Source organism: Cervus elaphus, chromosome 1 (assembly GCF_910594005.1).
Source record: "Cervus elaphus chromosome 1, mCerEla1.1, whole genome shotgun sequence".
Classification (NCBI taxonomy): domain Eukaryota; kingdom Metazoa; phylum Chordata; class Mammalia; order Artiodactyla; family Cervidae; genus Cervus; species Cervus elaphus.
The window spans coordinates 79,423,797-79,440,364 of record NC_057815.1 but is presented as its reverse complement, the minus strand read 5'-3'; the positions used below and the strand labels follow the sequence as shown (position 1 = coordinate 79,440,364).

Here is a 16,568-nt window from a genome sequence, read left to right as displayed (position 1 = left end):
TTGTTGGTATTTGCTGTGGGGGGAAATGAACTGTGCATTGTAAAATATGAAGCAGCATCCTTGGCCTCTATGTAGTAGATGATACATTGCTCCCCATCCCCAATTATAACAAACAAGAGTCTCCAGACATTGTTAAATGTCCTCTGGAGACAAAACTGCTTTCTCTCCATAACTTCCTCCTTATTAGTTTCATCTCATCTTTGCGATTCAACTACCACCTCAATGGAGATGGCTCCAAAGCCGAGGTTTTCTCTCTAGGTCTCCAGTCTCACAATTCCTTTTGATGTGTATCTCTACCTGGATAATTTCCTATTACTTAAACCATCAAGCATCAAACGGAATCCTCTCCCTCTTCCTCCTCATTGTCACTGCTATCCTTTTGAGCACTTACATATTAGGCACTATTCTAAGCACTTTACATGCTATTTCAATTAATCATCACAATGATATCATGAGGTAGCAATTCTTATTATATCAGTTTTACAGATGAAGAAACTGAGGTTGAGTACGGGTAAGAAACCTGCCCAAATTCACACACAGAGCAGGTGGCAAATTTGGAGCTTGAACTCACATAGTTTGACTGCATAATCTGCCTTCTAAACACAGTATTATTCTTTCGTATCTTCCATTCAACCCTTGTCTGCTCCCTTCTCCCCCTTAACAATATCAAAGTTTAGGCAGTCACCCAGGCTTTACACTCGAGTCAGGTTTTATTTTCTCCACTAGATCATAGATGTACTTAATATCTGGAGGAAAAAATTATGACATCTTTGCTTAGGATCTGGCACATAATGGCAGTCAGTACCTTCTGACCAAGTGTCAGAAGCCATCCCACACCTGTCTCTCCATCACAGGCAGGCTGAAGAAGCCTGCCCCTATACCAATGAATACATTTTCTTGCACCGTCTCCCACTACTCCCCACTAAATAACTATACCCACTCTCTAGACTCAAACACTCCATTTAAGCTCCACCTACCCCCACCCCCACCTAGACCCACCTACGTTAAACTGGCCCCACTCTCACTTGCACCACTAATTTTCTGAAACAAAGTTCTAAGTCACAAAGGGCTGCTGAGTGATTTGAAGAAACTCTTTAGGATTCTAATCCTACCTCCAACTTGTTTTCAGCCAGCTTTTTCTCCTTTCTCATTTCCACTTGGCCCAGAATCCTTGACTTTCTAATCTTGACCTCAAATCCCACCTTAATCCTTTTGGACTTGGTAACTACATATGCCCTTCAAGCTCTCCTTCTTGGTGTTTACACCTTAGATATGCCTTACGTAGTCTTTAGCTAGGTTTGTATCTTTGACTTGCAGAATCACATTCTCGTGGATCAGTTCAGTTCAGTTCAGTCGCTCAATCATGTCCGACTCTTTGCGACCCCATGAATCACAGCATGCCAGGCCTCCCTGTCCATCACCAACTCCCGGAGTTTACTCATACTCATGTCCATCAAGTCAGTGATGCCATCCAGCCATCTCATCCTCTGTCGTCCCCTTCTCCTCCTGCCCCCAATCCTTCCCAGCATCAGGGTCTTTTCCAATGAGTCAACTCTTCGCATGAGGTGACCAAAGTATTGGAGTTTCAGCTTCAGCATCAGTCCTTCCAATGAACACCCAGGACTGATCTCCTTCAGGATGGACTGATTGGATCTCCCTGCAGTCAAAGGGACTCTCAAGAGTCTTCACCAACACCACAGTTCAAAAGCATCAATTCTTCGGCACTCAGCTTTCTTCACAGCCCAACTCTCACATCCATACATGACCACTGGAAAAACCACAGCCTTGACCAGACGGCCCTTTGTTGGCAAAGTAATGTCTCTGTTTTTTAATATGCATAGGAGCCCCGTACTTCAGCTAGAATACTTCAGCCTTCCTCTATTTCTGCCACAGTGCTTCTTCCTGAGCTTGTAAATTTTGGTACTTGAACCTAAGCACTCTATTGTTCTTTATCAGCTTCATGTATAAGACCTGGCAATATGCCTCTTCTGAATATCCTCCCTTTCATGGTTTTTCCTCCTCAACATACATAAACACACATGTACATGAGCACACGCATACACAGAGTGTTAGAGACTCAGGACTACGTTTTCCAGAGGCCTGGTGCTGGAAAGATCCTACTAAACACTTGAATCTGCTAATCAGCTGTGAAGTGGATAGCAACTGTGTGCTCCAGTCATCTGTGAGACACAGTCACAGCAGACTGCCAAGCAGCCCTACGTGAGAGACGGAGACCTAACCACCACGGTGATGGCATCAATGCAAGTGCTCTCCTCCCAGGACTGCTTGTTCAAGCTGTCGGCTGCTATGAATTTCCTGCCCTGAGAACTTGATGTGGAACCTGGAGTCATGGCGCTGAACTGGATGCACCAGAGAACAGTTCAAGAGGGATGCTGGGCTCTCTCTGAGTGGTTCTGTGGCTTACTCTTAAGATGCTTCTCTCTGCCTGGCTCCAGGGTGGCAACAGAGAAAGCAATCATGAGCTTCTGAGCAACACTTGACTTGGGTGAACAGAAAAAAATTCTGGGTGCCCCCTGTAGAAATGTGAAAGTAGAAGACTGGGTCCCCACAGACCTTTAACAAACATGAAGACGAGTGAAAGCATCTACTCCACCTTGTTTTTAGTTTTACTTCTACCTTAACGTACATAGAAACCAGACAGATGGCTCCTGCCTCAGGAGTTACTGTTTAGGAAGTGGGAGGTAAGAACTGACCCTGAAAATTTCAGGGGCAACTAAACAGAAATTATACTATTTTTAAACCTCTTAGACTTAAATATACAAAGAAAGCCTATTTTATCTGTTGAAGATGAAAGTGATTTCAAAACAAGACCCACCCATCACCTCCACACCTCCACTCTGGTTCTCAACCCAAACATCTTTCCTGCAAAGCCATGGCTATCTGCGTACCATAGAGACCACCAAACGAACACAACCCGCGCTACCAGGGCTACTCAGCAAAGGGCACTGAGATGCAGGGCTCAGGTTTTCTGGGTCTTCTTTGCCACAGAGGGTCAGAATGGTAAAGCTGGTGGAGTCTGTGATGATAGAGAAAGCTTTCCACATTGGCCCGGCTAACTCTGCGCTTCTGAAGCTCAGAAAGGGGTAAGTTTCTTCATTGGTAAAATATGGCTAATAATATGGCTCTCACAGACATTTCTGTGACGTTTATACAAAATAATACATGGGAAGAACTTAGTACTTTCTGGGAACACAGACGTATCAGCAGAATTGTTCTGCTGGCCCAGGTAAGAGTAACTGTGATCATTTAGGGGCTTCCCGCGTAGCTCAAATGGTAAAGAATCTGCCTGCAATATCAGAGACCTGGGTTCAATTCCTGGGCTGGGAAGATCCCCTGGAGAAGGGCATGGCAACCCACTCCAGTTTTCTTGCCTGGAGTATCCCATGGACAGAGGCGCCTGGTGGCAACATTTATGGTGGGTTTTTCCTTTGGTACCCACTGAGCTCTCACAGATACACAGCTCCAGTCAATTCTCCAGAGAAAGAGAGCCCACACCCTTGGGAGTAGATTCTAATTTCCCAAAGGAACACGGGAAGGACTTCCTCACAGACCCTAGGCACTGAAGAGGACAGATGTCAAGTCAGAGGTTCCTTGCCTCAGTTTCAGTAGATGGTCAAATTGTCAAGGAGCCTTTTCTAGTTTGATAAGAGGAGATACAATCTACTTCCATGACATAGACATGAAGCACAGAAAACGCAGGAAGGACAGGTCACTCTCCGCTCCTCAGCACCTACAAAGAGTCTGAAGGTAGCGTCAGCTCCTCAACTGCACAGCCTGCCTCTATCATATTTGCTCTCTTTGGCTGACTGAAACCCTACTGCACCTCCTCGAGGAGCTAACAATCTGCTAACCCAAGAACCACAGGGCCTGTTAGATAACTACAGTTTCGAAAATTCTTCTCAGGCTGCCAAAAGCCATGAGACCAATCTTCCTGCATCATTTCCTATCTGCCTCTTAAAAGTTTCTGTTTTCAGGGTACTCATTAATAAAAACATAGTATGATTAATCTTAGCTCAGTTCAGTTCGGTCAGTCGGTCGTGTCCAACTCTTTGGACTCCATGGACTGCAGCACGCCAGGCCTCCTTGTCTATCACCAACTCCCGGAGCTTACTCAAACTCATGTACACTGAGTCGGTGATGCCATCCAACCATCTCATCCTCTGTCGTCCCCTTCGCCTCCTGCCTTCAATCTTTCCCAGCATCAGGGTTTTTTCAAATGAGTCAGCTCTTCGCATCAGGTGGCCAAAGTACTGGAGTTTCAGCTTCAACATCAGTCCTTCCAATGAACACCCAGGACTAATTTCCTTTAGGATGGACTGGTTGATCTCCTTGCAGTCCAAGGGACTCTCAAGAGTCTTCGCCAACACCACAGTTCAAAAGCATCAATTCTTTAGCGCTCAGCTTTCTTTATTGTCCAACTCTCACATCCATACATGACTACTGGAAAAATCATAGCCTTGACTAGATGGACCTTTGTTGGCAAAGTAATGTCTCTGCTTTTTAATATGCTGTCTAGGTTGGTCATAACTTTTCTTCCAAGGAGTAAGTGTCTTTTTATTTCATGGCTGCAGTCACCATCTGCAGTGATTTTGGAGCCCCCAAAAATAGTCTTCCCCTGTTTCTCCATCTATTTGCCATGAAGCAATGGGACTGGATGCCATGATCTTTGTTTTCTGAATGTTGAGCTTTAAGCCAACTTTTTCACTCTCTCTTTCACTTTCATCAAGAGGCTCTTTAGCTCTTCTTCACTTGCTGCCATAAGGGTGGTATCATCTGCACATCTGAGGTTATTGCTATTTTCCCCAACAATCTTGATTCCAGCTTGTGCTTCACCCAGCCCAGCATTTCTCATGATGTACTCTGCATGTAAGTTAAATAACCACGGTGACAATATATGGCCTTGATGTACTCCTTTTCCTATTTGGAACCAGTCTGTTGGTCCATGTCCCATTCTAACTGTTGCTTCCTGACCTGCATACAGATTTCTCAGGAGGCAGGTCAGGTGGTCTGGTATTCCCATCTCTTTCAGAATTTTCCACAGTTTATTGTGATCCACACAGTGAAAGGCTTTGGCATAGTCAACAGAGCAGAAATAAATGTTTTCCTGGAACTCTCTTGCTTTTTCGATGATCCAGTGGATGTTGGCAATTTGATCTCTGGTTCCTCCGCCTTTTCTAAAACCAGCTTGAACAACTGGAAGTTCATGGTTCACGTATTGTTGAAGCCTGGCTTGGAGAATTTTGAGCATTACTTTACTAACATGTGAGATGAGTGTAATTGTGCGGTAGTTTGAGCATTCTTTGGCATTGTCTTTCTCAGGGATTGGAATGAAAACTGACCTTTTCCAGTCCTGTGGCCACTGCTGAGTTTTCCAAATTTGCTGGCATATTGAGTGCAGCACTTTCACAGCATCATCTTTTAGGATTTGAAATAGCTCAACTGGAATTTCATCACCTCCACTAGCTTTGTTCGTACTGATGCTTCCTAAGGCCCATTTGACTTCACATTCCAGGATGTCTGGCTCTAGGTGAGTGATCACACCATTGTGATTATCTGGGTCGTGAAGATCTTTTCTGTACAGTTCTTCTGTGTATTCTTGCCACCTCTTCTTAATATCCTCTGCTTCTGTTAGGTCCATACCATATCTGTCCTTTACTGAGCCCATCGTTGCATGAAATGTTCCCTTGGTATCTCTAATTTTCTTGAAGAGATCTCTAGTCTTTCCCATTCTGTTGTTTTCCTCTATTTCTTTGCACTGATTACTGAGGAAGGCTTTCTTATCTCTCCTTGCTATTCTTTGGAACTCTGCATTCAAATGGGAATACCTTTCTTTTTCTCCTTTGCTTTTTGCTTCTCTTCTTTTCACAGCTATTTGGAAGGCCTCCTCAGACAGCCATTTTGCTTTCTGCATTTCTTTTTCTTGGGGATGGTCTTGTTCCCTGTCTCCTGTACAATGTCACAAACACCCTCTTCCAAAAACACAAGAGAAGACTCTAACGATGGACATCACCAGATGGTCAACACCGAAATCAGATTGATTATATTCTTTGCAGCCAAAGATAGAGAAGCTCTATACAGTCAGGAAAAACAAGACTGGCAGCTGACTGTGGCTCAGATTATGAACTCCTTATTGCCAAATTCAGACTTAAATTGAAGAAAGTAGGGAAAACCACCAGACCAATCAGATATGACATAAATCAAATCCTTAATGATTATACAGTAGAAGTGAGAAATAGATTTAAGGGACTAGATCTGATAGACAGAGTGCCTGATGAACTATGATCAGTCTCACCTTATAATTAAACTGAAGTTTCAGTCAAATCAAATGAGGGAGGTAATTAAGTGCCAGTGCTTGGAATAAAATCATCCTGTTCCAGTGTCTATGCTCTTTTGCCATAAAAGTAAAGGAAAGCATGGGATACTTGATTTAACTTTTCCCCTAAAAGTCTGAATAAACTCAGACTGTATTTGTATACTATTCCCAACCCATCTTCTATAAGTAAAAAGTTAATAACCTCCTATGATTGCTACTAATTCTGTATAGCAATCACACAAAGGCAGTTGATTGCCATCACCAGCCCTGTGGCCTTGGACAAGTCATTAAACCTCTTACATATTTGCTTCTTCAATTGTAAAATGGGGATTATCATGTCTATTTAATCAGATTGACTTAGGAATTAAGGTGATATCATAGAATCTGTTTCACCCACTAAAGAAGTAAAACAAAAGCCATTCAACCATGGGATGGTCATCAACTGGATCGTGGGGTTGAATGGCAGTTCTCCATACAACTACAGAGACTCAGAGACTTGATGAATTTTCCCCTTTGCCTAAATGCAGGTCTCAACCAGGGGAGAGGCCGGTTTTCAAATTTTACATTCATATATGCCTACAAGCATCTATAGGGCTTCCTCATTGGCTCAGCAGTAAAGAATCTGCCTGCAATGCCGGAAATGCAGGTTCGATCCCTGGTTGAACTAAAAGGAAAAGGGGAGGGAGGGGGACAGGAAAAGAGGAGGCCCTTAAATAAAACTCTGGGTGGTTTTTTTAAATCACTATTATCGCAGTAAAGCTTTATATCTAGATACCCAGGCTCCTAAATTAAATGTCAAATACAATCCTACACTGGAAACGTGAAGTGTGTCTGCTGGGGGGGAATCCTGACAGTCCATTGCTTTCTTCACGTTTGCCACGTAATAGGCCCTTTAAGCTCTGGCAGAGAGTATATTATCAAGGCTCCTGTCAGTGCAGAGGAGCTGGAACAGTGGGGAGAAGGACATCACGATGTGTTAATTTTATTAAGCCATTTAAAGCTCAATTCCTTTGATTTCTAACAACGCTCCAGCCCACCAGGCGGCTCAGAGACCATGTCCACCTAGTTTTAAAATGCCTGGAGTCGATTTGTACGGTGCTACAGTTAGGAGCTCGGGTGCTCCAGGAGAAAGAGAACAGTCAAAAGGTAAAGCAGAAGGGGAAGGGGAAGTAGGGAGGGAACCAGTATCTCAGTGGTATTTACTTTAAAGTGGGGTATATTTCCTAGCATGTCTCAAATGCCACACTCAAAATTCTTTTGTGCTCTTAATTTCTTTATTTCTATTTTAATTTGGCACCAGATAAGTTATGCTAACTAGAGTTTGCTCCATAACAATAAACATACTTTTGTGCATTGATTTCTTATTTCTACTGGAAATCTATGGACAAACAGTCACATACTCCCCGAGGTAGATATGTTTGCCTCCACTTGAATGGGCAATAGACAGTGAGTCAAAAACCAGCAAGGTCACCCTGCAAAGCCCAGAGTCAGCCAGCCAGGCAACAACACCTAGGGGTCTCAACTCAATTTATTTGCATGTCATTATCACTCAAAGAGGTAGCAATGGCCCTTTGAAACCTGCAATCTGTAAGTGTCACTAATCCTGGGAAGTGTTAATTGATGCAAGTGCAGAATCCAGTTAGTTATAAAACAGGTGGCTTATTTTTCTCCACCAGTATCAGAAGGTCTCCGGAACTCTTGTAGGGGGTGAAGGAGGAGTCTACAGCCCTCATGAACCCCTGCCTTTCCGCTGGACACAGTGATGGTTCTCAGACTAGGAGAAAGCAGGCAGCAGCCACCAGTTACAGGATGCAGTCCTGAGCATTTTAAACGTATTACCTCATTTAATTTCCCTAACAACCCTATGAAGTATGTACTATCATCCTCTATTTTGCAGCTGAAAAAACAAACAAACAAAAAAAACCCTGAGAAATGGGGAGGTTAAACACAAGATCTGCTCAAGTCTGCAGTTATCAAGGCATCTGTCCCAGGGAGCTTTTAGTAACTATAAAGTGCTGCTCCCCTAACAGAGGCTAACATTAGATCTCTGACCCTCACTCCTGCTAGAAGAGGAAAGGGGAAAGAAAAAGACTATTCACTGCTGACATTTCAAGTGAAGGGCTGAATAAACGTGACTCAGACAATAATCGCTCAACAGCTTTACTGAGATATAATTCACATGTCATATAATTCAGTGCTTTTCAGTACAGTAACAGAATTGTGTGATCATTACCACAATCAATTTTAGAACATTTTCATCATCACAAAAAGAAATTCCATACCTATTAGCAATCACTATCTCCCCATTCCCACCATTTCCCTCAGCCCCAAGCAACAAATCTATTTTCCTTCTCTAAAAATTTGCCTATTCTGGACATTTCATATAAACGGAACCACGCAATCATGCAGTATTTGGCCTTTTGTGAATGACTTTCACTCCGCATGTTTCCAAGGATTATCCTTGTTGCAGCCTCTGTCAGGACTTGATTTCTTTTTATTGCCAAATAGTCCTCCACTGTATGGATATACCACATTTTATTTACCCATGCATTGGTTGGGTTGTTTTCACATTCTGGACAGTATGAATAATGTTGCTATGAACACTGGTGTGCAGTTTTTGTGTGGATGTACGTTTTTACCTCTCTTGGGTTTATACCCTAGAATGGAATTGCTGGATAACACAGCAACTCTTAGGTTTAACCTTTTGAGTAACTGCCAGATCATTTTCCAAAGTGACTATACCATTTTATATCCCCCCAGAAAGCTCAGTTGGTGAAGAATTCACCTGCAATGCAGGAGACCCCAGTTCGATTCCTGGGTCGGGAAGACCCACTGGAGAAGGGACAGGCTACTCACTCCAGTATTCTGACCTGGAGAATTCTATGGACTGTATAGTCCATGGGGTCACAAAGAGTCGGACACGACGGAGCGACTTTCACTTTCAATAAAGTTATGCGATTTCTAATTTTCTCACATCCTTGTCAAATGGACAAAACTTCTCCTTACTGGAAAACTAGAGCTGTAGTCCTAAAAGCTGTCAACCTTCTCTAGCTCTGCTGTAACCGCCCGGGTGACCTTGGACAAGAACCCGTTATTCCCCTGGCGCCTCAGTGTTCTCACCTAGAGTGGAGGGACCAGAGCCGATGGCCTTAGACGTCCCACTGTGCTCTGCATTTATTCATTCAGTCCCATGACGGGAGACACCCTGACCAGCAGGGAGACAGATACTGTGAAACAGGTAGCTTGGAGCTGACTACACAACTGTGTATCTGACTTTGTACTAACTCAGTTTCCATTGTACCTGAATAACCTTAGACTCTGACTATCATGCTTGCCTCAAAAAAACAAATAAACTCACAGAATCTGCTTATGCTATTAGGGAGAAAACAGAAATGCCTTATTAGGTAAAGTTTCCATTTGGCAATAATGGCACTCAGGACTTGAGCTTTTGAAACTGGGGTTCAAAGATAGAAGTGAATTCAAATGATAAAATATATGTATTTATAAGGAATAATGTCAGGTGATAAAAGCAGGATACAAACTATGCATGTGTGTGTATGTGTATATAGATATATAATTTTACATATATATAAACACACACACACAAAGAATTCTAACAGGTATATATACCGTTGTCTCTTGAACGGTGCTGTGAGCAACCCTCTGTTGAAGTTGGGCTGAAGGTCCCTGTCTGGTTCGGAGTCAGCCCTCCACATACGGGATTCCTACATAACCACGGTTCTGGGTTCTGCATGCACAAATTCAACCAACTGCAGGTTGTGTAGAACTATAGTATTTACTACTGGGGAAAAAAAATCCTTATATAAGTGGAACCTCGCAGTTTGAGTCATGTTGTTCAAAGGTCAATTGTATATAGAATGATAGGACTCTTCTGTCTAAAAGGCCAAGCACCACAACATTAACCAGCTTTTTCGCTGGTGTGTTTTGAAGTTGACGGTATGCATCAGGCCGCATACTAAAAAAGCAGAACTGCGAACTACCAAATTAGATGTTCTGAGTGAGGCTCAAGAATCCTCAATCTTAGAAAAAAAGTACTGAAAGCTTACAAACCACTGCAGGCAGCAGCAGACTGGCAGATTTTTTTCCCTTTTTCATTATAGTTGTCTGTACTTTCCATATTTTTCTACGAAGAACATGTATTACTTTTATAACTGGCGGATGAGAAAAGGGGAAACTGTTTTGTTTTTATAAAGGCAGGGAGTTGGTGAAAGATGGCAAAGAGCTTGCTTCTCTTTTTTTCACTGCCCAAGTGTCTACCTGGGATGCAAAGAGGTCACACTTGCTTCCGGGTGATTTCTGCGTCTCAGAGCTAGACTGGACCTGAGAAAGTGCTGGCATGTCTCCTATTTGGATCCGGCAGGATCCAGTGTGAGAGATAAAAGAAGGGTGTGAGGGAAAAATAGTGAAGAGCCATATTGCTAGACAGGCTATGTGTATCAACATCAACTCACCCATGGGTTCAACCATAGTATGGGTGTGTAACTTGAAACAGGATGAATCTGAAGTTAAGTTCTATTCCCATCACTTACCAGCAAGCTATTTAACACCTCTGAGTCTTAGATTGCATATTCATAAAACAGGGCAAATAATAATATTTCTTTTCATACGGTTGTTGTAATAGATAATGCATATCTATTACTATAGGGCTTCCCAGGTGGCTCAGTGGTAAAAGAATCCACCTGCCAATGCAGGAGACAATTCAACTCCTGGGTCTGGAAGAGCTTCTGGAGAAGGGAATGGCAACCCAGACCAGTATTTCTTGCCTGGAAAATCCCATGGTTGGGGAGCCTGGTAGGCTATAGTTCACAGGGTCACAAAGAGCTGGACATGACTAAGCATGCACAAGAAGAAGAAAATCTATTACTATGTGCCAGGTACCAGGCTCACAGGGCTTGAGGATACAGAGATAAACACAATTCATGTCTTCTAAGATTACTATTTATAACTTTTTTATTTAAAGTGAAGGACTAGGTCAATAATTCTAATAACCCTCCAACCAAAGAAACACTTTTGAATGAACCAATTTAATAACTGGGGCATCTTAATTATTTGCTTCAGATGGTTGATTAAATACTGCCTTCTATCTTATGGCAGGACAAGGCCTGGCTTGACCCAGGTGATAACAATACACTAAGGATTCAAGTTTGGTTTGGCTTCTATCCATTACCATTTGTACATGCAAAACCTACCATTTTAACAACAGTCTGATTAGCACTGGAGTGAAGGTCTGGGCTATGTTCTATGTCAATGACATCAGCTATTAAAAAGTACCATAAAGTCCTCTTTCAATTAAAAAATGCTCTGTAAATGTTAAATAAAAAGAAAACAAGAAAACAATCCCCAGTTCTATTTCATTTCATGTTACTAGACAATTCTTTGGTTTCACACTTCAGTAAGAATACCTTTTGAGATCAGAGAAAAAAGGAAAAGAACCTGATTGTACTCTAGACAGTCTTAGTATGATTAGATCCCATGTTTAATCCCACTCCAGTCAGAGAGAATAACGTGAACCACGTGGCTCAAGTTTAAGATGCGTTTTTGAGGATAACTTCTTAATAAATTAGTATAAATTCTAGATATGCAAACATGGTTTAACTGTTTGTTTCAAGCACACCAGCTATAGAAAGCAGTCAATGGTGCATCTTATATGGAAAGAGAAGTAATCAATATATAATGGAGAAAACGGCTGTCATTAACTGCATGGTGAGAGGCTGGTTACATTGAGCTTAGCATGTTATACTTTTGGTTCAGTGATTTCTAGGAGACTGAGCAGAGGGAAGGAAAGGAAGGGGATCGATGTGTTTTTTAAGTTTCCGGTTTCCCCTGGGTAAACTATGAAAGATGATTGCGTAGTCACTACAAAGGAAAGCTGTGAAGAACTCATGTGCTTTAAATTTCCTAAAAATCCAGCCTGGACATACACACACACACAAACCCCAAATTAACTACATCTTTTAGTTTCCCTAAAGTCTAGAATAAATATAAGAAATCTAGAGACTAAAATCCTGCTTTGTGCAACAGATGTTTCTGAAAAGTTTGGTTGCAAAAAAATTTTTGCAAACTGGATCATGTCAAACACATGAGGATTACTTAATAGACCACTTCCAATTAAACATAATAAAGATTGCTATTAAAAACAACTTTTTTCCACTGTATACAAGTTCTGGATCCCTGGAGGTCTGTCCCCTTTAAAACTAGGCTCACCCCAGCAACACGCAGGCACACAACTTCACGTGGACCTGCGCCTTATTTACCAAGCATCACCGGCACTCTTTCCCATCCTCAGGCTCAATCCTAGGAGCTGGGATTGGGTATCTCTTGCTGTTCCTCTGGTCTTAGAACTCAGCCCACTCCTGGACCACAATGCTGTGATCATCCTCCTCACTCCTGACCAGGACTCCTTTCCCTTTATTTGGCTTTGTTGCTTCTCTGTTGGACTTAACTGTTGAAAGGAACCCTGTCCTCAGGGCGCCTGAGCTGATGACAGCTCACCTCCCTTCTCTCCTCTGCTGCCTCAGCTCAGCTTGTTTTCTAAGCCTGGACTTTTATGTATTTCATTTTTTTTCAAGGTTGAAATCACTTGGACTTATTTACAAAGGCCCTTCTGGCTATTTGCAGAAAAGAATGAAAAAAACCAAAACACAAGAGGGCAGGAAAATAATGAAGGTCTGACACAGTTTCTAGCCCCCTCAGACTCACTGAATCAGAAACTCTGGGATGGGGCTCCTCCAAGTGATTTTCATGCACACTAAAGTTTAAGAACCATTGATCTGAAGAAAAGAGGGTATCCGACAAATATTTTGGACAAAACGAGGCATCTCATTTATCAGTCTATATTACTGACACTGAGGAATGTTTTAGACATTCTGTGTCTTAAGCCACAGCTATGGTATAATTTTTGTAAAATATCTTAGAAACTTATTTCCACGTGAAAAAAGGTCTACAAGGTTACATAGCAAAATGTTAACAGTGGTTAACTTGAGGGAAATTCATTTTAATTTTCTTTATGAATATTTGTATTTTTAATCTATAAGCATATATTATTTTATAATTTTTTTTAAAAAAGGTTAATCTAGGCATCTTCCACTTCTCTCTGGCAAAACTGAGATGTAAAAATTAACTCAGTCCCCAGCAGACCTCATTGTCTGGACTAATCAAGTTTTGTGAGGCTTTAGGGAATTCCTGAGGATGTGAGGCAGAGAGAGTGCTCAGCGCTCCATGACTCAATCAGTGCTTCTACTTAAAGCTGCCACACCAGGAAATAACAGGTCCCAAAGCCTGAGAGATTTTGCTCTTCTTAAATAGGCCAACATAAGAAAGGGATGGTAGGGTTAGGAAGGAAGACAGAACAGACTAAAAATGCATGGATTCTTTTGGAAGACACCAGTTTATTTCTGGGAAATTTTTCTTTGTTGCAGAAATTATGTATTTAAGTGCCCCATTTTTCATCCCCTCTTTGTGATCTGACAGTCATTCGACCATGACATTGGTCCTTCTTGGAGCTGGCTCCAGGTAAAAAAATGGCACACACATATGGTGGACGAGAAAGGGGCTTGACAATAAAACAGACTGGTGGAAAATTATCCAGGATGAGACAAAGAGAAGATGGAAGAAAGGTGAGTGTGTATAAACATCCTCAAGATCAAGCGAGGTCCTAACAAATATCCTTTAGCTTATGATGCACTGTGGGAAAATCCTGAGGCTTCCATGGGTTGCTCTGAGGGGACTACTCCATCCGTTCACCTCTGGCAAGTTTCCCGTCAGATGCACTTTATACATTCAGTAAGGACCCCAGAGCACCTCACCTGTATTGTCATCAGGCACAGAAGCCATTCAGTGTAATCTGTACACATCCTCTTGCTCTTCACTGCCCATAAGCATGTGGGTATGGCACAAAGAGGAAATACATTTGTTTCCTTCAGGATAGCTGTTGTCCAAGAAACTTGGTAAAAAAAAGAAATCTTCCTGCTATCTTTAATAATTAATTGGTTCACCTCCACTAAAGGGAAATTACTTTAATATAAGTAGTTTTGAGGGGGGTCTTTCTACTTTGAGCTACCAAAATTGACAAAAGTTACTCCAATTTTTTTTTTTTTTTGGTATCAAGATGCTTTGGAACCCTAACTACACCAGAAGGCAAGAGGTGTTACTGATGTCCCAAGAACTTTCAATGCTGTATAAAACGAAAATTATTTTGCAGACTGGTGACTGCAGCCACCTTTTGAAGAGCCTGGCATTGTCTGTGGCTCTGCCTCATACAGTGTTTCACGTTAGAAAATGGAAGCATAACGTGATTCCATAGGAGAAAGGAGATGAAACCCAGTGCCTGCAGCATAATAAAAAAGAACACAAACACCGGAATCAGATTTTGAATCTCAGCTCTAAATTACACTCTACTTGGGGTAATGGCCCTATCTCTCTGAACCTCAGTGTTCTTATCAATAAAATTGAAATAAAAGCTAATGTACAAGGTTACTGCAATGATCAGTTCAGTTCAGTCACTCAGTCGTGTCTGACTCTTTGCGATCCTATGAACGGCAGCACGCCAGGCCTCCCTGTCCATCACCAACTCCCGGAGTCCACCCAAACCCATGTCCATTGAGTAGGTGATGCCATCCAGCCATCTCATCCTCTGTCGTCCCCTCCTCCTCCTGCCCTCAGTCTTTCCCAGCATCACAAGGGTGTAAGAGGAGAGGGAGAATGAAGAGTTCGTGCTTCATGGGCACAGTTTCAGTTTGGGATGATGGATAAAGTTCTGGAGATGGAGAGTGGTGATGCTGCATAACAATGTGAACGTACTTAAGGTCACGGAACTGAACACTCCAAAGTGGTTAAAATGGTAAATTTCATTTTGTATATTTTACCACAATTTTTTAAAAAAGTATGTAAAGATCCTAGCACAGTGCTGGGCTCTTAGTAGGTGCTCAGGAAATGCTAGTCTAATTCCTCTTATAAAATTTTTTAATTAAAAAAAAATGACAATACAAAAAGTCAACTAAAATCATGCTCCTTTCTCTCTTAAATTGTGAGAGGCTCTGACTCTCAGGCAAAGCCAGCTGGCACCAGGACCGGGGAGCACCACAGCAAGTGTCTGGGTAGGAGAAGGGAGGCTGCATGAGTCATAATCCCTCAGGCATGCTCAGTTCCCCGTCCACCCCCAAACCCTGGTATGGCACCTCCCAGAATACCAATCCTAGAAACCCCCAACATCTCTCAAAAAAAGCTGGGAAGCTTAAACCATTTCCCAGACCAGACTCCAGGTCATGGGGACAAAGGCATTCACTGTGGCAGCTGGCTCCTCTAAGTGGGAAAGTGACAAGACGCTAGTACTGAACACCAACTGCATAGGCCTGAGTTTATTCCAGTCCCCAGCATTAAGCTGATTGTATCTCTGATGCCTTTGGCTGGATTTAATGGACACAGGCACCAGCAGTCTCAAAGGCCCAGTAAAGGAAGATTAAAAATGCACTTGTCTGCAGTTCAGAGAAAACAATTAATGATTATGTGTTGTAAGTCATAAAATAGAGAAGGGGGAAAATAAGACGACTTATCTCTAGGCACATGAGAACACTGCTTTTGATGGGCAGGCTTAATTAATCTTGATGCAGTGTTCAGATGGACGGTCATTAACATCCCTCGAATTTAGCCCAAGGAGAATGAAATACTTGGGGTACCAATATCCAATTAAATCCAAAACAATACTTACTTTAGGGTCTGAGCTCTTAAACTTTAACCTTTCCACCAACTCTATCATAGCCGCCTTCAGTCCGCCTGAGTCTTTGCTCTAGAAGAAAGGAAAGTCAGGGGTCATTAGACAGCACTTTGTTACTCTCTAGAACACAAACAGTATTTCATGGGACAATGAAACGGAAGGCATTTTTTTCCCTTCCTATCAGCAAGAAGACTAAACGACTAAGGAAAGCTGTGTTGCCCCTTTTCCTCTTCTCTATGGACAAAGACGGTTGGGACATAAATTGCCCAGTGACCTGAGAGAACAATTGAAATGAAAATTAAACACAATTTGTATAGGGTGACTCACTGCTTCATCTCAAGGCTCAACTGGGCCATTATTCACTGAGAGCCAAAGCTTTGCAAGAGATTTCTATCCAGGATGTCTATTTTATGACCAAGTAATTTTGATTTTAAACTTCTACATCACAAATACAGATGTATGCAATACTAAATATCCTTACAAAAATAAAAACAAAAAAAA

The 16,568-nt window shown here is 42.1% G+C and overlaps 1 protein-coding gene across 2 annotated transcripts in view; it reads right to left on the bottom strand.

Moving 5' to 3' along the window:
- The window catches only part of TRIM44 (tripartite motif containing 44), a 106,428-nt gene that overhangs the window by 70,737 nt on the left and 19,123 nt on the right, over positions 1 to 16,568 (bottom strand). For both annotated transcript variants that reach the window (XR_006342321.1, XM_043909349.1), the window contains exon 2: positions 16,062 to 16,139. Coding sequence is in view for 1 of the 2 variants with exons in the window: in XM_043909349.1 (XP_043765284.1) it covers positions 16,062 to 16,139 (78 nt within the window). In the remaining variant the exon portion in view is untranslated. The remainder of the gene's footprint in view (positions 1 to 16,061; positions 16,140 to 16,568) is intronic.